Source organism: Suricata suricatta, chromosome 3 (genome assembly GCF_006229205.1).
Source record: "Suricata suricatta isolate VVHF042 chromosome 3, meerkat_22Aug2017_6uvM2_HiC, whole genome shotgun sequence".
NCBI lineage: Eukaryota > Metazoa > Chordata > Mammalia > Carnivora > Herpestidae > Suricata > Suricata suricatta.
This window is the reverse complement of record NC_043702.1, coordinates 36,246,650-36,263,626: the sequence shown is the minus strand read 5'-3', so window position 1 is coordinate 36,263,626 and position 16,977 is coordinate 36,246,650. Positions and strand designations below refer to the sequence as shown.

At 37.8% G+C, this 16,977-nt stretch overlaps 1 protein-coding gene across 2 annotated transcripts in view; it reads right to left on the bottom strand.

Annotated features, from left to right (window-relative positions):
• RFTN2 (raftlin family member 2) overlaps positions 1–16,977 on the bottom strand; it is a 60,939-nt gene that overhangs the window by 3,433 nt on the left and 40,529 nt on the right. For both annotated transcript variants that reach the window (XM_029934148.1, XM_029934149.1), the window contains exon 9: positions 5,378–5,456. In XM_029934148.1, the coding sequence (XP_029790008.1) occupies positions 5,378–5,456 (79 nt within the window). The remainder of the gene's footprint in view (positions 1–5,377; positions 5,457–16,977) is intronic.

Sequence of the window (16,977 nt, the reverse complement as noted above, 5' to 3'; positions counted from 1 at the left end):
GAGCAGGGGTTCTGTCCCATACATCCCCAGGGACACCAGTAGATAAAAGTACGGGTGGCCTAGAAGAGAGCTGTTCTCCAGCCTGAACCTTGTGCTGTGGCAACAGGGACCGCTCTTCCTTTTCTGCTCACACCAGGAGAAAGCTCATTTATTTTGAGTGGAAATCATTCTCTAGATGAAGAACCTCATTAATGATAAGAGCAAAATGCTTTCATCTTGATTTTACACAATGCTCTTTGAGATACTCAATACCCTGTTTACACTAGCACCTGTTTTGATTTCACATGGATTTCAATCAAGGATACTGACAGCTAATGAATAAAGTATGACCCTTATGATTTCCAGATAATTTCAAGTCAATGTCAAAAGACTGAAAAAGTAAGAACTAAGTTTAATAATTGTTTCACTGTAAGGTAAAGAAAGAAGTCAAAGTGTAGATTAAATATTTCTTAGTATTCATATATGATTTTATTGTAGCTACCTTGGAAAAGATCTGACTTAGAACATTTTTCTGGCTACTGCTCCTTTACTTCTTGGTTGTGTTAGAGATCTGATTCAACAGATGTGCCCAAGAAGTCTTTACTTCTTGAAATCATTCATTTTGAGATATATTTTAAAGAAAAGAATATTATTTTGCTCTAAAGAAGAAAAATAAATTAAAATGGAAACCATTAAAATTGAACTCCTGTCTCCCCAGGCTCTATTCTCTCCATTTTCCTTTTACTAACAGAACTCCTCCCAGCAATGCCTTGCCATTTTGAGCTGGCCATGTGCTATTTCACTGTAGTACCAGCTCACGATTTCCCAGATTACATTTCCCAGCCTCCCTTGCGAATACCTGTGGGGAACATAGATAAGTTCAGGTCAATGGGATGTGAGAAGAAGTATGTGACTAGGGGTTCAGTGCCTTAGAAGCATGCCTGGAATTTCTCTTTCCTGTTTCTTGCTGGCTGGACATGGCAACAACTGTGGCTGCAGGTCTGGGTCCAGAGGCAGAAATCAAATGTGGAGGACAGCAGAGCTGACCCGTCAGGAAGCAGAGCCTTGTCCTACCCTAGAGGGCCTGCCAGTTCTTAGCCTATGATGAGAGAGACCCTTCTGTTGTATTTAAATCATTCCTTATGGGTCTTTTTTGGTATAGCAACTTAGTAACTAATTAGTTACCAATTAATAATGAATGAATAACTTGTTGGGTGATTAATGCTTTTTAGCTTAATTTTCCCCAACTTTCTATTTATGGAAACCAATTTGACAATAAACTATTAAAAATAAATTAATTAAAAAATAAAAATAAAAAATTAGTAAACTACAAAAAAAAGAGAAAACGAATAGCTATATAGTATTTCTTACATTTAAAAAATATACCAAAAATTAACTATTCTTCAAAAAGGTGAAAATTATCATTCTTTATTAAGGTTTATCCCATTTTAATGCGATGAATTATTTTCAAATACATATTATTTGTTCTTTTCTGTAGTGATTAAATGTTGGCAATAAAATATAAATAATTCAATAAAAACAGAGCTATTGTACATGTAAAAAAAATTTCAAGTATAAAGTTTAAAGGATAGTACAACAAACCGCATATACTCACTACTTAATTATAAACTTATTGATATTTTGCCATATTTCTCATAATACATATATTTTTTGGAACATCAAAAAACATTCCTGGGGCACCTGGATGGCTCAGCTGGTTGAGCCTCCTACTCTTAACTTGCGCTCAGGTCATGACCCCAGGTTCATGGGATCAAGCCATGCATTGGGCTCTATCTTAAGTATGCACCCTGCTTAAGATTCTCTCTCCCTCTGCCCCTCCCTCTCTCTCTTTCTAACATTTAAAAAAAGTTAAAACAAATAAAAAAAAGAATTCCTGCATACAAGCTGAAGGCAATTTTTAGTTGAAGAAAATGGAGGGTCATTAGGCATTTTTAGATCCTTCTTCAATTTCTCCATATAGTTAGTAGTGTTTAATCATCTAGTATTGAAAGAAAAAACATCCCTACTGAAAACAAAAGCAGCACTTCACTTCTTATGACAAGGCACTGTGCCAAGCCCACTACATGTTTTCTTACTGAACTCTCCTCACAATCATGTGGAAAGTACCAATATTGTGTGTGTGTGTGTGTGTGTGTATACATACATATATATATATATATGTATGTATATATACATATATATTTTTTAATTGTCTATATTTTACAGATGAGGACATGGAGGCTTGGAGATTGTGGCTGGCGTGCGCGTGCACGCGCGCACACACACACACACACACACACACACACACACACACACAATCCCCTGGCATTTTTTTCATGTTTTGTTTTCTACTCATAAGAATACCACAGAATGGAAACCCTACTTTGAATTAGTGGAAATTAAATATTTTTAGGTGACCTTTGTTTCTTTTAAATAATTATCAAAGGGAAATGGGCTGAAGAATTTAACTGAAAAAGAGATTCTTGGGAAATAAAAAAATTCAATAAGGTTTGAGTCTTCAGAAGAAACAAAGTGTTAAGAAAAACATCTTGGAAGAAAAGTTGGGAACATTTTAATAGATGGAGGTAAAATCTGGTTGGAATCTCTTACTCTACTGAATTTCACATCATTGAATTCATTTAGAGGCCTTTCCAAAATAAAGAAAAATACAAATAAATACAAGGAACAAGATAGAAAGACCTTGGTTTATCACCCTGCATAGACTTACCTCATAAGAATTTGATTACCCAAGGACAGTCTTTAATTGACAAAGATATAAAAAAATGTAGTCTGTGTGATTTATGAAGCAATGTTTTAATTTTTAAATTATTATGTACTAAAAGTGTATAGTAATATGAATTTCAGCACCTATGTATAGTTTTGTATAGCCATAATAGGACACATAACAGTTCCATTATCTCTTGAAATCCCCGGTGTGATCCCTTTATCACTTCCCTTCCCCAAATCCCTAATTCTTAGCAATCACTGTTCTGTTCTCCACATTATAGCTTTATCTCTTTGAGAATATCATATAAATGGAATAAAATGGAACAGAGCTATATTAATTTCAGGTGTATGATGAATCAACAATTGTATACATTACTCAGTGCTCATCATTACAAGTGTACTCTTAATTCCCATCCTATTTCATCCTTAATTCCCCTATTTCTCCGCCCCCCCCCCCCCGTAACCACCAGTTTGTTCTCTCTATATGAGCCTGTTTTTTTGTTTGCCTCTTTCTTTTTTTTTCATTTTGTTTCTTAAATTCTACTTATGAATGAAATCATATGGCATTTATCTTTCTCGGACTTATTTCACTTACCATCATAGTCTCTAGATCTATCCATGTTGTTGCTAATGGCAAGACTTCATTCTTTTTTTTTTTGGCTGAGTAATATTTCATTGTATATATATACCACACCGTCTTTATCTATTCATCTATCAGTGGGGCCCTGGGTTGCTTCAATATCTTGACTATTGTAAATAATGCTGCAATATACATAGAGGTACATATATCTTTTTGAATTAGTGTTTTCATATTTAGGGGGTAAAATACTCAGAATTGGGATTACTAGATCATAATGGTATTCCTATTTTTAATTTTTGAGGAATCTCCATACAGTCTTCCACAGTGACTGCACCAATTTACACTCCCACCAACAGTGCACAAGGATTCCTTATTCTTCACATCCTTTCTAATACTTGTTATTTCTTATCTTTTTTATATTAGCCATTCTGACTGATATGAGGTGATCTCTCATTGTGGTTTTCATTGCATTCCCCTGATGATGATGATGTTGAGCATCTTTTCATGTGTGTGTGTGACATCTGTATGCCTTCCTTGGAGAAATGTCTATCTTCTGCCCATTTTTAATGGGATTATTTGTTTTTGTGTGTGTATGTTAAGTTGTTTAAGTTCTTTATATATTTTGGATATTAACCCTTTATCAGATATGCCTTTTGCAAATATCTCCTCCAATTCAGTAGGTTGTCTTTTTTTCGGTAGATTTTTCAGCCTGTAACCTTTTGAAACTGACTTCCTTTAATCAGCATGCTCTTCCTTTAATCAGCATAATGTTGTATGGTGATGGATGGTAACTACACTTATGGTGGTAAGCACAGCATAATGTATTGACTTGTTGAATCACTAAGTTGTGCACCTGAAACTCAAATAACCTATGTCAACTATACTTTAATAATAAAAATAAAAGAATAAATAAAAGCTAAAATTAAGAATGAAAAAAAGTAGCTGCAGAGGTCAAGATAGACAAGATTGCACAGGTGTGCATTAGGCAATTAGGCAGGCATACTCACGCACAAAAAACCTGAGTACCTGAGGCCTGCAGTACCTGAGGCCTGCAGGTTAAACTAACAAAAGATAAATTAACAGGAGACAAAGTTTATTTTGGATGCACATGGGCTTCATAGAGAAAAGTGAAAACCCAAAGGGGCAGTTAGATCTGAAAGCTTATACATGATTTTAGCAAATGATGATGGATTGTGGAGAAGTGACCGAAGGAACAGGGATTTGGGCTTCTATGGTCAGGAATTGTGGAAAGGTAAGTATGTGGGGAACTTAATGGAAGATCAGGGTAATTTTAGTAAGATTTATTTATGTAGACCCAAGTCAGTGCTGCCTCCAGTGAGGAATCATCTCTAGTGTTTATGAGTCTTCTCTTCCTGGTATAGCAAAGGAGGACAACTTTACAAATCGAAATTTATGTTACCCCCTTGTAAGAAAGATTTTAATTTTAAGTAATCTCTACCCCTAGCGTGAGGCTTGAACTTACAATGCTGAGTCACCTGCTTTACTGACTGAGCCAGTCAGGTACCCTTATGTTAACTTTAAAAAGGTATTTATTTCCTGCTTTTTATGAAAAAGGGAGAGCGTAGAAAGTTACTCCTACGTCTGTGTTTCTTAATTACCTTCAGCTCAAAATAATCCTTTGCCAAAGTGGCAAATTTGGGGATAACATATTTTGATCCCCTTCAGAACTGTCTCATGTCACTCATTACTGACACATTTCCTTTGTTGTTATGTTGGTTTCAAGACTATTTTCATTTCATGTCCACATTTCCTCCTCTGTTATTCACCATTTAGAATTACAGCGTGAATTTAAGGATTAAATGCTTCCACAGAACATTTAGTTAATAAAGCATTGGACGCCTGGGTGACTCAGTCGGTTAAGCGTCTGATTCTTGATTTTGGCTCAGGTCATGATCTCACATTCGTGGGACTGAGCCCCGCATTGGGCTCCACACTGCGCGGGATTCTCTCTCTGCCCCTCCTCAGCTAGAGCCTGCCTTTGAGTGGTGCTTACTCGCGCATGCATGCTCTCTCTCTTTCTCTCTCAAAATAAATAAATGAAACTTAAAAAAAAGCATCAGTTTTACTCACTTCTGGTGTTTGAGCAGCTGAATTCCACATAACAGGTCTCTGAAGGAACACAACCTGCTTTGTAGCCAAATTCCCTTCACTGTAAATTAAAACAATAGCATTAGCATTTGCAAATTAGTAATTCTCTATATTTAGTACTTAGCTAGAATATTCCACCTGTATTCTTTGTAAAATAATCTTCTGATCCAAAAATTATTATAAATATGATTCTATATAAGTTGTAGCTGGAAAAACAAGAAAAAATGCCTAAAAAATGAATACAGTCATTACAAAAGAAAAAATGTCTTTGAAAGCTGTAATCTCAATGTGCTAACATAACTATTTTTATCTTTTTTTGCTCCCCTCTAGTCCTTATCAACATATGAATTTCTGTGGGTCTGTAACTACTACATATTTGTATTTTTGTGTTCTATGCTTTTCACTGAACACCCTTTCCTCCTTTGTGCACTGTGATCATATTTTTAATAGCTGCAGATTATCTCAAAGAACTAAGTTATTAAAATGTATTAAGCCTTTCCTGTATGATCAGAAAATTAGGTTGTTTCCAGTTTTCTGCTACTTTTAAATAATGTTTCTATAAAATATGTATAGCCTTCATTATTTTATGACTTATTTCTTTGAGATAAATTCTTAGGAGTAGGATCATTAGGTCAAAAGGGTATGATTTAAGCCTCTTGGTATGCATTGTCAAATTTGCCTTATAAAAAGAAGAGACCAATTTGGGCTGCCACATGTGAGAGATTTTATATACATTTTCAATTGAAGGACTTGAGCCACAGCTAGTTTTATTTTCAGATGCTTCTTTGTAGTCAGCTACTCAGTATTCTCCTTATTTAACTATCATCATGGCAAATTACCCCTTGCCAAAGACTACTTGGGGTTTGTATTTCTCTGAAATGCTTTTCACAGTCTCCATGGATTTATGGGGAGGAGTGTCTGTAGCTAATGTTGCTCAGTTACGACTTTTATTATGCAAAAAACCCAAACAAAACCTCACTATTAGCTGCATTTTATGCTGAGCTCTTTTTCTGGAAAACAAACGCAACATTGAAACCCTGGCCCTAGTGATATATGTCAGCCCCACACCATTTGAAAATCCCCAGCTTACTTAATGATACTGTTGAATTTTGAGAAACTGCAAAATTTCCCCCAGAGTGTTAATGAGAGACTGTTGCTTTATTTTTATTTTTAAAAGAATGTTTCTAGTCTAATCTCATTTCAGTTTGATCTTAGCTTTGATTAGAAGAAAAGACTTGGTATTAAGTACAGTTGACCCTTGAACAACATGGGGGTTGGGGACATCAACCCTTTCCCTACCACAGTTAAAAATCCAGGTATAACTTTTGATTCCCTCAAAACTTAACTACTAATAGCTTGCTGTTGACTGGGAGCGTTACTGATTATATAAACAGGTAATTAACACATATTTTATATGTGGTAGTATTATATACTGTATTCCTACAATAAAGTAAGCTAGAGAAAAGGAAGTGTCATTAAGAAAATCATAAGGAAGAGAAAATACATTTAGAGTTTTGTACTATATTTATCAAAACAAATCTGCTTATATGTGGACCTGTGCAGTTCAAACCCATGTAGTTCAAGGGTCAACTGTATATTGTAACTTTTGGGAACAATCATCAGGACACACGGGTTATGACACAGGCATCGAGGGAAGGGACCAGCAGTGTACAGAATAGGCTGTGTTTGGGAGATACAGAATATGCTGGAAAAGGCTGGGGCTTTGGAGCCTAAGAGTTCCTGGGTTCAAATCCCAACAATAGCTGATGATACCACCTCATAGCTGGTGACTTTAGCGAAGTTTTAACTTCCCGGCATTTCATTTCCTATCAGGACTTTGTGAAGGATAGATATGTTAATGGGCGTGAAGACCTCCACTGTGCCTGCCACTAGAAGTACAACAAATGTGGTTTCCTTGTACTTTTGCTATTTGTTTAATGAAATATACAGTGGAGTTGAGAGGGAAATGTCCCAGAATCAAAAATACCTTCCAGAGAGAAAAGTCAAGGGAGGATGAGGGTACCCGAGAATATAGGGGACATTTCTGGGTAATGTTCAAAGTGTGTGATTCAGGTAAAGAATCCCATGAGAGGACTAGTCCTTGAGCTATGGAAAGATGAAGAGCGAACAAGGCAGAATTACTCTTCTTCGATAGAAAGCAGAAGAATATCAAGGTAGGGATTTTGAATCATCCTGGAGTGAGTGCTTTCCAACACATTATAGGATGTGAATATATGTGAAATCTGAATGCCCTAGGATGTGATGTTTAACCTAGAGCAGGCTTCTCAACCTTTACTAGTGGGGTGAAGCAGTAAAGGCAGAGGTATCTTCTCAAGGCTGACTATATTAGGACAGTGTCCACATGCCCAGATAAGGCTGTGGAAGGTCAGCATCTTCTCATCTCTTGGAGAGATCCTTAGAAAAAGCTCCTCAACTTGGAATATGTCTGAGACTGCTATGTCCCCGGTTTTCTGAGGGCCATTCTGAGTTTTTTTTTAATAGTTTTAAATTTTATTTTTAAATTCTAACTTTTACATTTATTTATTTATTTACATAAGTCTCTATACCAAACATGAGACTTGAACTCACAACCCAGAGATCAAGAGTTGCATGCTCTTCTGACTGAGCCAGCCAGGCACCCTAAGGCCATTTTGATTTAAAATAGGTCGTACTCATTATCAACAGTAGGATAATTGTGGAAAGAGCCTAAATGTCCATCGACTGATAAATGGATAAAGAAGATTTGGTATATATATATATATATATATATATAATGGGATATTACTCAGACATCAAAAAGAATGAAATCTTGGGATATGTGGGTGGCTCAGTCAGTTGAGTGTCTGACTTCACGTTAGGTCATGATCTCCCAGTTCGTGAGTTGGAGCCCCATATCAGGTTCACTACTGAGAATGCAGAGCCTGCTTCAGATCTTCCGTCTCCCTCTCCCTTCACCCCTCCCCTACTCATGCTCTCTCAAAAATAAATAAACATTAAAAAAAAGAAGAATGAAATCTTGCCATTTGCAATGACATGGATGGAACTTAAATATATTATGCTAAGTGAAACAAGTCAGTCAGAGAAAGACAAATCTATGATTTCACTCATATGTAGAATTTAAGAAACAAAACAGATGAACATATGGAAGGGGGAAAAGAAGAGAGTGAGAGAGAAACAAACCATAAGCGATTCTTAAATACAGAGAACAAACTGCGAGTTGATGGAGGGAGGTTGGCAGGGGATGGGCTAGGAGGTGGTGGGTATTAAGGAGGGCTCTAGTGCGGAGCCATAAATCACTAAATTCTACTCCTGAAACTAATATTGCTCTGTATGTTAATGAACTAGAATTTAAATAAAAACTTGAAAGAGAAAAAAGAAAATAGGTCCTACTATGTTTGGAACATCCAGGAGACATTGAACTCCTTTTGGTTTAGAGAATCTAAGCATGGCAGAACTAATGGACAGAGGTCTGAAGCCTGACACAGAGACAACTAACTAGCAGGGTTCGTGCCTCACATCCTCCAGTGGCTCCAGAGGTAACTGAGCTGGGACAGAGTATTTGTCCCGTAGCACAGATTCTGAATGGATTTGACCGGTGGTGTCATTACTGGACCATGCCTGGATACTCAGAGGACAGGGTCTACATCTCCTATTCCCTACAAAAATTTTCATCCAAAAAGTGTTAGTTAACTGAGTAACTTGGTATTTTCCTGAGAGGAATTTAAGAATCTTCACATCCTCTTCCAGACTATTATTAGTGGGCAATCATGCTTTGACACCATAGAAAATGAAATGTAGAAAATGACATCATGGTGGCTTCTGAGAAATGGCCAATTTTCATAGAAGTGCTGAAACAGTTCTGGCACCACCTGTGTTGGTCAAGTGCATAAGCTTCAAGGATAAGCTGGTCAAGGGAACAGTCTGCAAAGATGTAAAACCATCCACTAGTTCTTCCTTTCTGAGGGAGGCAGATAATCCCTGGTGTGACTGTCATCATGAGGGACAGGTCAGCCACTTCAGGCCTGGAGGGGCTAAGTTCCCTGCAGGCAATGGTGGGGGGCAGGATGAAGGTATAAAAGGGCCCAGACGGGGGAAGGGAAAGGAGGGTCATTAGTACAGAAGGAGGACCAGGAAAGTATCTAAAGGTCAAAGTCCATGTGGGACCTGAGGCATTGGTCCAAACTGAAGGAGATAAAACAAAGGTCAGATCTGTGAGGGCTAGCAGAAAATGTAGTTGGTGGGAGAAGCCAGGTCATGTCCAGGCAGCTCATCACACCAAACCAGGTGAAGTAGAGTGAAAGGGTAAAGCCTGAGTTAGCTCCAGGTTCACACCTAGAATCAGACAAACACCAGAGGGCAGGTGTGGACGGACCTAGAAGCAGAAGAGGCCACCAGTATTGCTGTTGTCTCTGCGACATGGGCTTGTTGCTCTCTGTCTTGGTATTATGTTCACCTCTTAATGTGTGTATATATTAGTATATGATCTGGGGGGTGGGCATAAGCATAAGGAATCGGGCCACAGATGAGGAAGAAAATGGGGTTTTGACCAGCTCTACAGCTTTATACTACAAAATGTGGGAACACATCATTTTTCTGTGATATATTTATTGGAGAGGCAGTCGAGTGTGGGGGGAAACAGCATGGATGGCTTTAGAGTCAGACCAAAGCTGGGTTTGCATATTAGTTTTGCTGCTTACTAGCTATGTAATGCTGAGCTAGTTACCCAGACTTTCTGAGCCTCCCATTTCTCTTCCATAAAACAGAGGTGGTCCAAACAATATCAGTGAAGTAGTGGAAGTAAAGTTCTTAGCACAGATCCGGAGCACAGTGGATGCTTAATAAATATTTCCTTCTCTCTTCCATACCTTCTTTTATGCCTTTCGTATGAAAACAAAAAGAAGACTTTCTATTTGGGTGTTGTTTAAAGGAAAGAGGTTTGCTACAGCATCAACTGACTACCAAGAAAGAGACTGGTTTCCCAACAACAGAAGATCTCATGGACTAAAATAAGAAGGGTAACTTGGATTTGTGTAGTGCTTTTGATAGAATGAGTATTTTCCTTGGTAATGAGCACATTTGTTTCTTATGATAGCCACACCCCCCTTTTTAAAAAGATTTGATTTGTAAGTAATCTCTACACGCAATGTGGAGCTCCAAACTAGAACCCCAAGATCAAGAGTCATATGCCCCATTGACTGAGCTGGCCAGGTGCCCCTCTTACAATAGCCCTTTGGGGTGGGCATTTTCTCCATTTTATGGATAAGGTAGTTGAGACTCAGAGTTTTTGAGTGTTGTCTTTGGTCTTTATTTCCCACAACACCATACTATCTCTACAGCAAGTGTAGAATGAATTCAATAAAGACCTGACTACAGAGAAGAGTGGCCTAATTTAATTTCATTCTGCTAGAACACTTTTTTTTTAATGTTTTATTTATTTTTGATACAGACAGAGACAGAGCATGAGAAGGAGAGGGGCAGAGAGAGAAGGAGACACAGAACCGGAAGCAGGCTCCAGACTCTGAGCTAGCTGTCAGCACAGAGCCTGACACGGGGCTCGAACCCACAAATGTGAGATCTGACCTGAGCCGAAGTTGGAGGCTTAACCGACTGAGCCACCCAGGCGCCCCAGAACGCTTTATAATGATTGGCTAATCATAGACTACTTTGCAAAAGTTCAGAGTTTTATGTAACATCTCCCAAATGTATCATTTCAGCTTATAATGTGCAGGGGTTGTAGTGGAGAATAATGAAGAAAACAAAAACAAGTGTTCACTTTCTCCTGGGCCAATTAGACTATTTAAACAGACCAGACAGGCCCTGGTGTTCATACGGTGAAAAGAAGGAGAGACAGGAGCAAGTTCTTGACTAATGGCATTTAAGTACCACATGTAAGATGGGTCATTGAAAGCTTTGCCTTGAAAATTTCCCCCTTTGGGGGCACCTGGCTGGCTCAGTTGGCTATGTGTCAGACTCTTGATTTTGGCTCAGTTTATGATCTCTCAGTTTGTGAGACTGAGCCACATATTGGGATCTGGGCTGATAGTGTGGAGCCTTCATGGGATTCCCTCTCTCTCTTTGCCTCTCTCCCACTTGTGCTCTCTCTCAAGATAAATAAATAAATAAATAAATAAATAAATAAATAAATATATATATATATTTAAAAATCTCCCCATGAATTCAGTTAAGAGTGAACTGCACTACCTAAAACAAGCGTGCAAGAAAAATAAAATTAAAAAGCAGTTCTGTCACAGTTTGATAATGTCTTTAGTGATATGTAAGCTTTTAGATTATTTTTGCAGGAAGTTATAAGGACAACATGAACTTGTGCTTGGTCCCATATTTGCTTGATTTCAAGCATCTTTGAAACAGACCTGAGTACTTAGACTTTATGGGTAGGTGGGAGTCTTTCTACATTCTCTAAAATATAAAAACCAAGATCATGGTTGATTGTCTTTTGCAAATTGTCATGACTGCACAGTTGCTCATGGCCAGTCTCAGAATTCGTGCTGGCGGCATTCTCCCACCTAGAATGCTCACTCCACCACCTCTGCCTCTTTCCAGGCTGCCCATCTTTTGAGATTTATTTCAAGGGTGACCTCTTTCAGGAAGTCTTTAATGATTCCTCAACTGAAGAGCAACACTTCCTTTACAAGGCTCCCATGGAACTCTCCTATGGAGCTCAGTCCCTTTATTGGGTCCTGTTGTTGCTGGTATAGATTTCCCTCCTATCAGGTCTAAGCTCTCTGAGGATCTTGTCTCCCCATCTCTGCATTTTCCATGTTAATTAGCAGAAAGCCCCCTTTCTAAATGGTGCTCAGTAGCACCAAGACTCAAAGACTAGGAAAAAGTGGTCATTTGGTTTCTGTGATAATGTATTGATTCCAGAACTTGCATAAAAAGATTGTAACAAGTGAGCAAAGTCTTGCAGGTGAAATAAAAGACTTCCGAGGTCTTTTTACATCTATGATGGTCATGGACATTTAGTACGACTCTTTTATCCTTTAACTGTTCCTTTTCCTCACAGAACTAAACTTTAAGGCATACCAGCTTATAATAACTACAGCTTAGAATATTCTATGTTATTTAGAAATACTACAATGTCTCATTACACCCAAATTTTAAAATATTTCACTTCCAGGGCTCAGTTGGTTGGCCATCCCACTCTTGATTTCGGCTCAGGTCATGATCCCAGGGTCATGGGATTGAGCCCTGCATCAATTTCATCCTGAGTATGGAGCCTGCTTAAGATTCCCTCTCTCTCCCTGTGCCCCTCTTCCCTGCTGTGCTCTCATTCTCTCTAAAATTAAAAAAGTAAAATATATAAAAAATTTACTTTTCCCCTTCCTTGACTGCTTCAGGAAAGAGGAAGGTTTTCTTAAAAATATACCAGGAAGGGTAAAGATAGATACATTTGCCTATTTTAAAATTGAAATTTCTGTTAATCAAAAGACATCATAAAAAGAGTAAAATGACAAACTACAAAGAATTCAGAAAGATAATTGAAATACAGGTAACAAATAAAGTACTGATATCTGGTATATATTAAAAAATTCTTATAAATAGAATTTTAAATTCTATTTATTGGGCAAAGGATTTAAATAGGTGCTTTATGAAAGAAACATCCAAATGGCCAATAAACATATGAAAATGTGCTCAATCTCAGTAGTAATTAGGTAAATACAAATTAAAACCACACTGACATCATACTATATACACACTAGGATGGCAAAGTTTTAAATCTGACAATATTTTTTTGTTGGACCAATGGGAAATTCATTTTCTGCTGTTAGGAGTATAAACTGAAACATTCCATTTGGAAAGAGTTTGGCATTTATCTAATAAAGCTAGAGAAATGCCCTATGACCCAGCAACACCACTTCTAGATCTAATCCCTTGACAAACTCATGCCCACTGTGCACTAGGATCCCTGCTCATGTTCATGATAGCAATGCTTGTCATAACCACATAGAACCAATCCTAACCATTGGAGCCAACAATAAAATTCCATTTGCGTAAAATTTAAAAACAGGCAAAACTGAACTGCATTGTTTAGATACACATTCAAGAGAGATAAAATTCTTGCGCAAAGCAAGGAAGTGATTATCCTAAAAGTTGGATGTCACCTGAGTGAAGGGAGTAGATGTTCTGGGGAAATACGTGGAGTGTTTCCAAGGTTCCAGCAATACTCTGTTTCTTGTCTAGTAGAAACCACACAAGTGTTTACAATTATATCCATTTGTGTTTTGTGCACTTTCTACTTGTGTGTTTAAGGAAAATTGCTTTATGAGTACATGTAGTAGAGTGACACAGGAATGGTTGTAGATTTACACATGACAAAAATGCTCCCTCCCCTTTCGCATTTATTCTTTGGTAAAAATCAGTCTTGAATTCTTTGACTTTGTATTAGAAGAGGGCTTTAGGAATTGATTCATCTGTACTCACTTTTCCTGGAATATATCTTGCACTTTCCTGTTTTTTGCTTAAGATTGCCGGAGAAAGGAAATAATTTGTGTTATCCATACTTCAACTTTCTACCTTCTATGCACATGGCAGACATCACTGATTGATTGATTGGGTTCTTTTTTGCTGAGCCTGGTTGTAGTCTCAGACTACTTGGTTTTGTAGTGTCCCAGACGGCCACTACCAACAGACTAGTGCCGCTACGTGAGATGGAATGAAATAATAAATAGTTAGTCCTATCTGCCACAGGGAGTATATTCTCCTTTCTAAAACTGCTTTCAGAAGATCTGTTCTTACCTAAAGTTCCTCCTCAGACACACAGCTTTCACAGACCTGCCTTCCTCCTTCAATGAAGTCCCCTAGAATATTAACCTGACTTATACTCAACTTCATTATTGCTTCCCAAAGAGGCTTTTTAGATATTTCTCGCCAAATTCCCCCCAATCACATTAAATTTTAATCCTAAAGATATGCTATGTTTGTGTTTATGTACCATGACCTTTTGGAGGGCCACAAACCACTGTGATATTTAAGATTTTTTTTTTTACCTCCTCTCATAACCAATTTTCACCCCCTTGGGGCAATATCGCCCCTACTGAGAATACAGGCTCCAGACCGCCACTGCAGGACTTGACACGAGCTGTTCTTCCTTAGTTATTGGTAAAGGTGTTGTGTCTCCACGCCCACTATGAACTCCTTCCTGGAAGCCAGAGTCAGCCCCTCCAGAGTGTGTAAAATATTGCCTTGTACATATCAGGCACTCAATAGATATTTGAGTTGAACTGAAAGAATATTTTTAAATAAAATGCAAAAATGTGATTCAGTTTGAATACAACTGAAATGGTTCTAATTGAGTGGCTTATCTGTAACTGTTTCTTCATTTGCAAAATAAAAATACTCTTAGGAGCTCCAGGGTGGCTTCGGTGGTTAACCATCTGACTCTTGATTTCTGCTAAGGTCATGATCTCAGAGTTCTCAGACCAAAGTCCCACATCGGGCTCTGTGCTGACAGCACGGAGCCTGCTTGGGATTCTCTCTCACCCTTTCTCTGCCTCTCCCTGACACATGCACACTCTCCAAAAATAAATAAATAAACTAAAAAAAACTTTTATAAAGAGCTCTCTTTATGATTCTAAAATCCATTAGACTAGAGGAAACAGAATTGTTAGGTTAATTTGTATTTTCTGATCAATTTTGTATCATCTAATTTATTTATTTATTGCCATGTTTACTGTTTGCAACTCAGAAATAAATGAGTGAATTCTTACTTTTAAAATATAAAATTCATTTTGAAAGCAGAATTATTTAAATTTTAGCATGCACCTTTACAGCGATGTGCTTGGTCACAGTTCCTTTGGCTTATAGCCCTGATTTGTTTTTCAGGTATTAAGATGAGTGTATTAAAAACTAAAAAGGGCACTCCCACAGTTTAACTTCTCCCAACCCTTCTGCCTGACAAAATGTCAAAACTTTAAGTTCAGATGAGGAAATGATGCCTGGAAGTATCTACAATAGACAAATTGACTATTTTGAAAAACGTGCCCTTGGGACACAGTTAGTTAAAGGTCCAACTCTTGATTTGAGTCCCGCCTTGGGCTCTGTGCTGACAGTGTGGAGCCTGCTTCAGATTCTCTCTCCCTCCCTCTCTCTGCCTTTCCCTCCCACTCACGGGTGCGCGCTCTCTCTCTCTGAATATAAAGAAATAAACTTAAAAAAAAGTGGCCGTATCAAAATGCTGCTCACTGCAAGATTACTATGAGCTTAACTAGGAATTACACCATACTAGTTTCTACAGAATTTAAATTAGAAAAGGAAGAGAAGGGCATTAAAATGAACCAAACACGAAACCCTAGCCTTTCCCTGACTGTGTGTAAATATGCAACTCTGCTTTGGCTGCCACTTGAGGATTGAGAGGAAATCATTGGTGCACGGAAGTGTCTCAAGTGACCGGACAGACTTACTCATGCTTCTGGGCTGTGGTGACCATGAGGCTGTGGTCCCTTTCCTGTAGGGGCCTCAGAAAATGGAAGAGGGACTGGGGCTCCCAACGTCACAGCGAGAAGACAATTTTTCTCTCTTTGTTATTCAGATCTTGTTCTTTAGGATCAGACGTTTTTATATTCTCGGAATAGATTTTTGTACCCCAAAGCCCCTGCTTTTCAACTGTCTTCTGGGAAATAAATGAGGGTGTACACCTTTCTTTTATATTGTATTCTAAAATGCTTTCGCCGTTATAATTCAGTGTTTCTGAAAGTACATTAGAAACACTTGGGTTCTTGTTAAGATGCCCCTTTCCCTCATCCCTTTCCAGATGATTATTCAGGGAGAGGAGAATGACCTTGCTGGTTTGAGGGAGCCAAACAGAGAACTTTGGCTCTGCTTCCATTTTATTCTGGTGATTATCTTAAGGACAGTAACATTAGCTGCTAGTTCAGCTAATTTGATCCTCTACCAGATTTTCCTTGAATTGTTTAATGTCAATTTTCATGTTGATTTCTTGAAAAGAAAAGGATTGGGCCCATTTATATAATTACATGGTGATAACGATTAAGAAGGGATGCTGGCACGTTTTCACAGCTGACAGCAATAACCCTGGAATAATGTCGTGGTATCTGATTACCACGTTATCATGTTGCCATGGCAATGTGGCTTTCAACCCTGGTGGTGTGATACTGCCTAGGATAATGGAGCAACAACCTCAGTGTAAGGACACACTGGGAAAATATTTTTATGTCATCCAATAACAGGATATATTTGAGTAATAAAAGAAATGAAGGAAAAATACCTTATCTACAGACCATTAAAGTTATGCTTTAGGTGATAGAGTGGAGAAAAGGTGAAACTGCTAAAGACACGATTGTGTACAAGACAAATATTTAAGGTACAAAGTTTTCACTAGCGATGGTTCTAAGTCGTGTTTTCAGACATGTGGGCCCCAAAAGAAAGGTCATGACAGATATTAGTTTTTTCTGGGTGTGAGTATATATCATATATATATATATATATATATATATAGTATCTCTTAAAGCTTATATCTTTATACTATTGTTATTTATTTCTGCTCCTTTTATTGACTTGTAATCATCAGTGCTGATTTAGTGTATAGTGAATCACAGTATTTA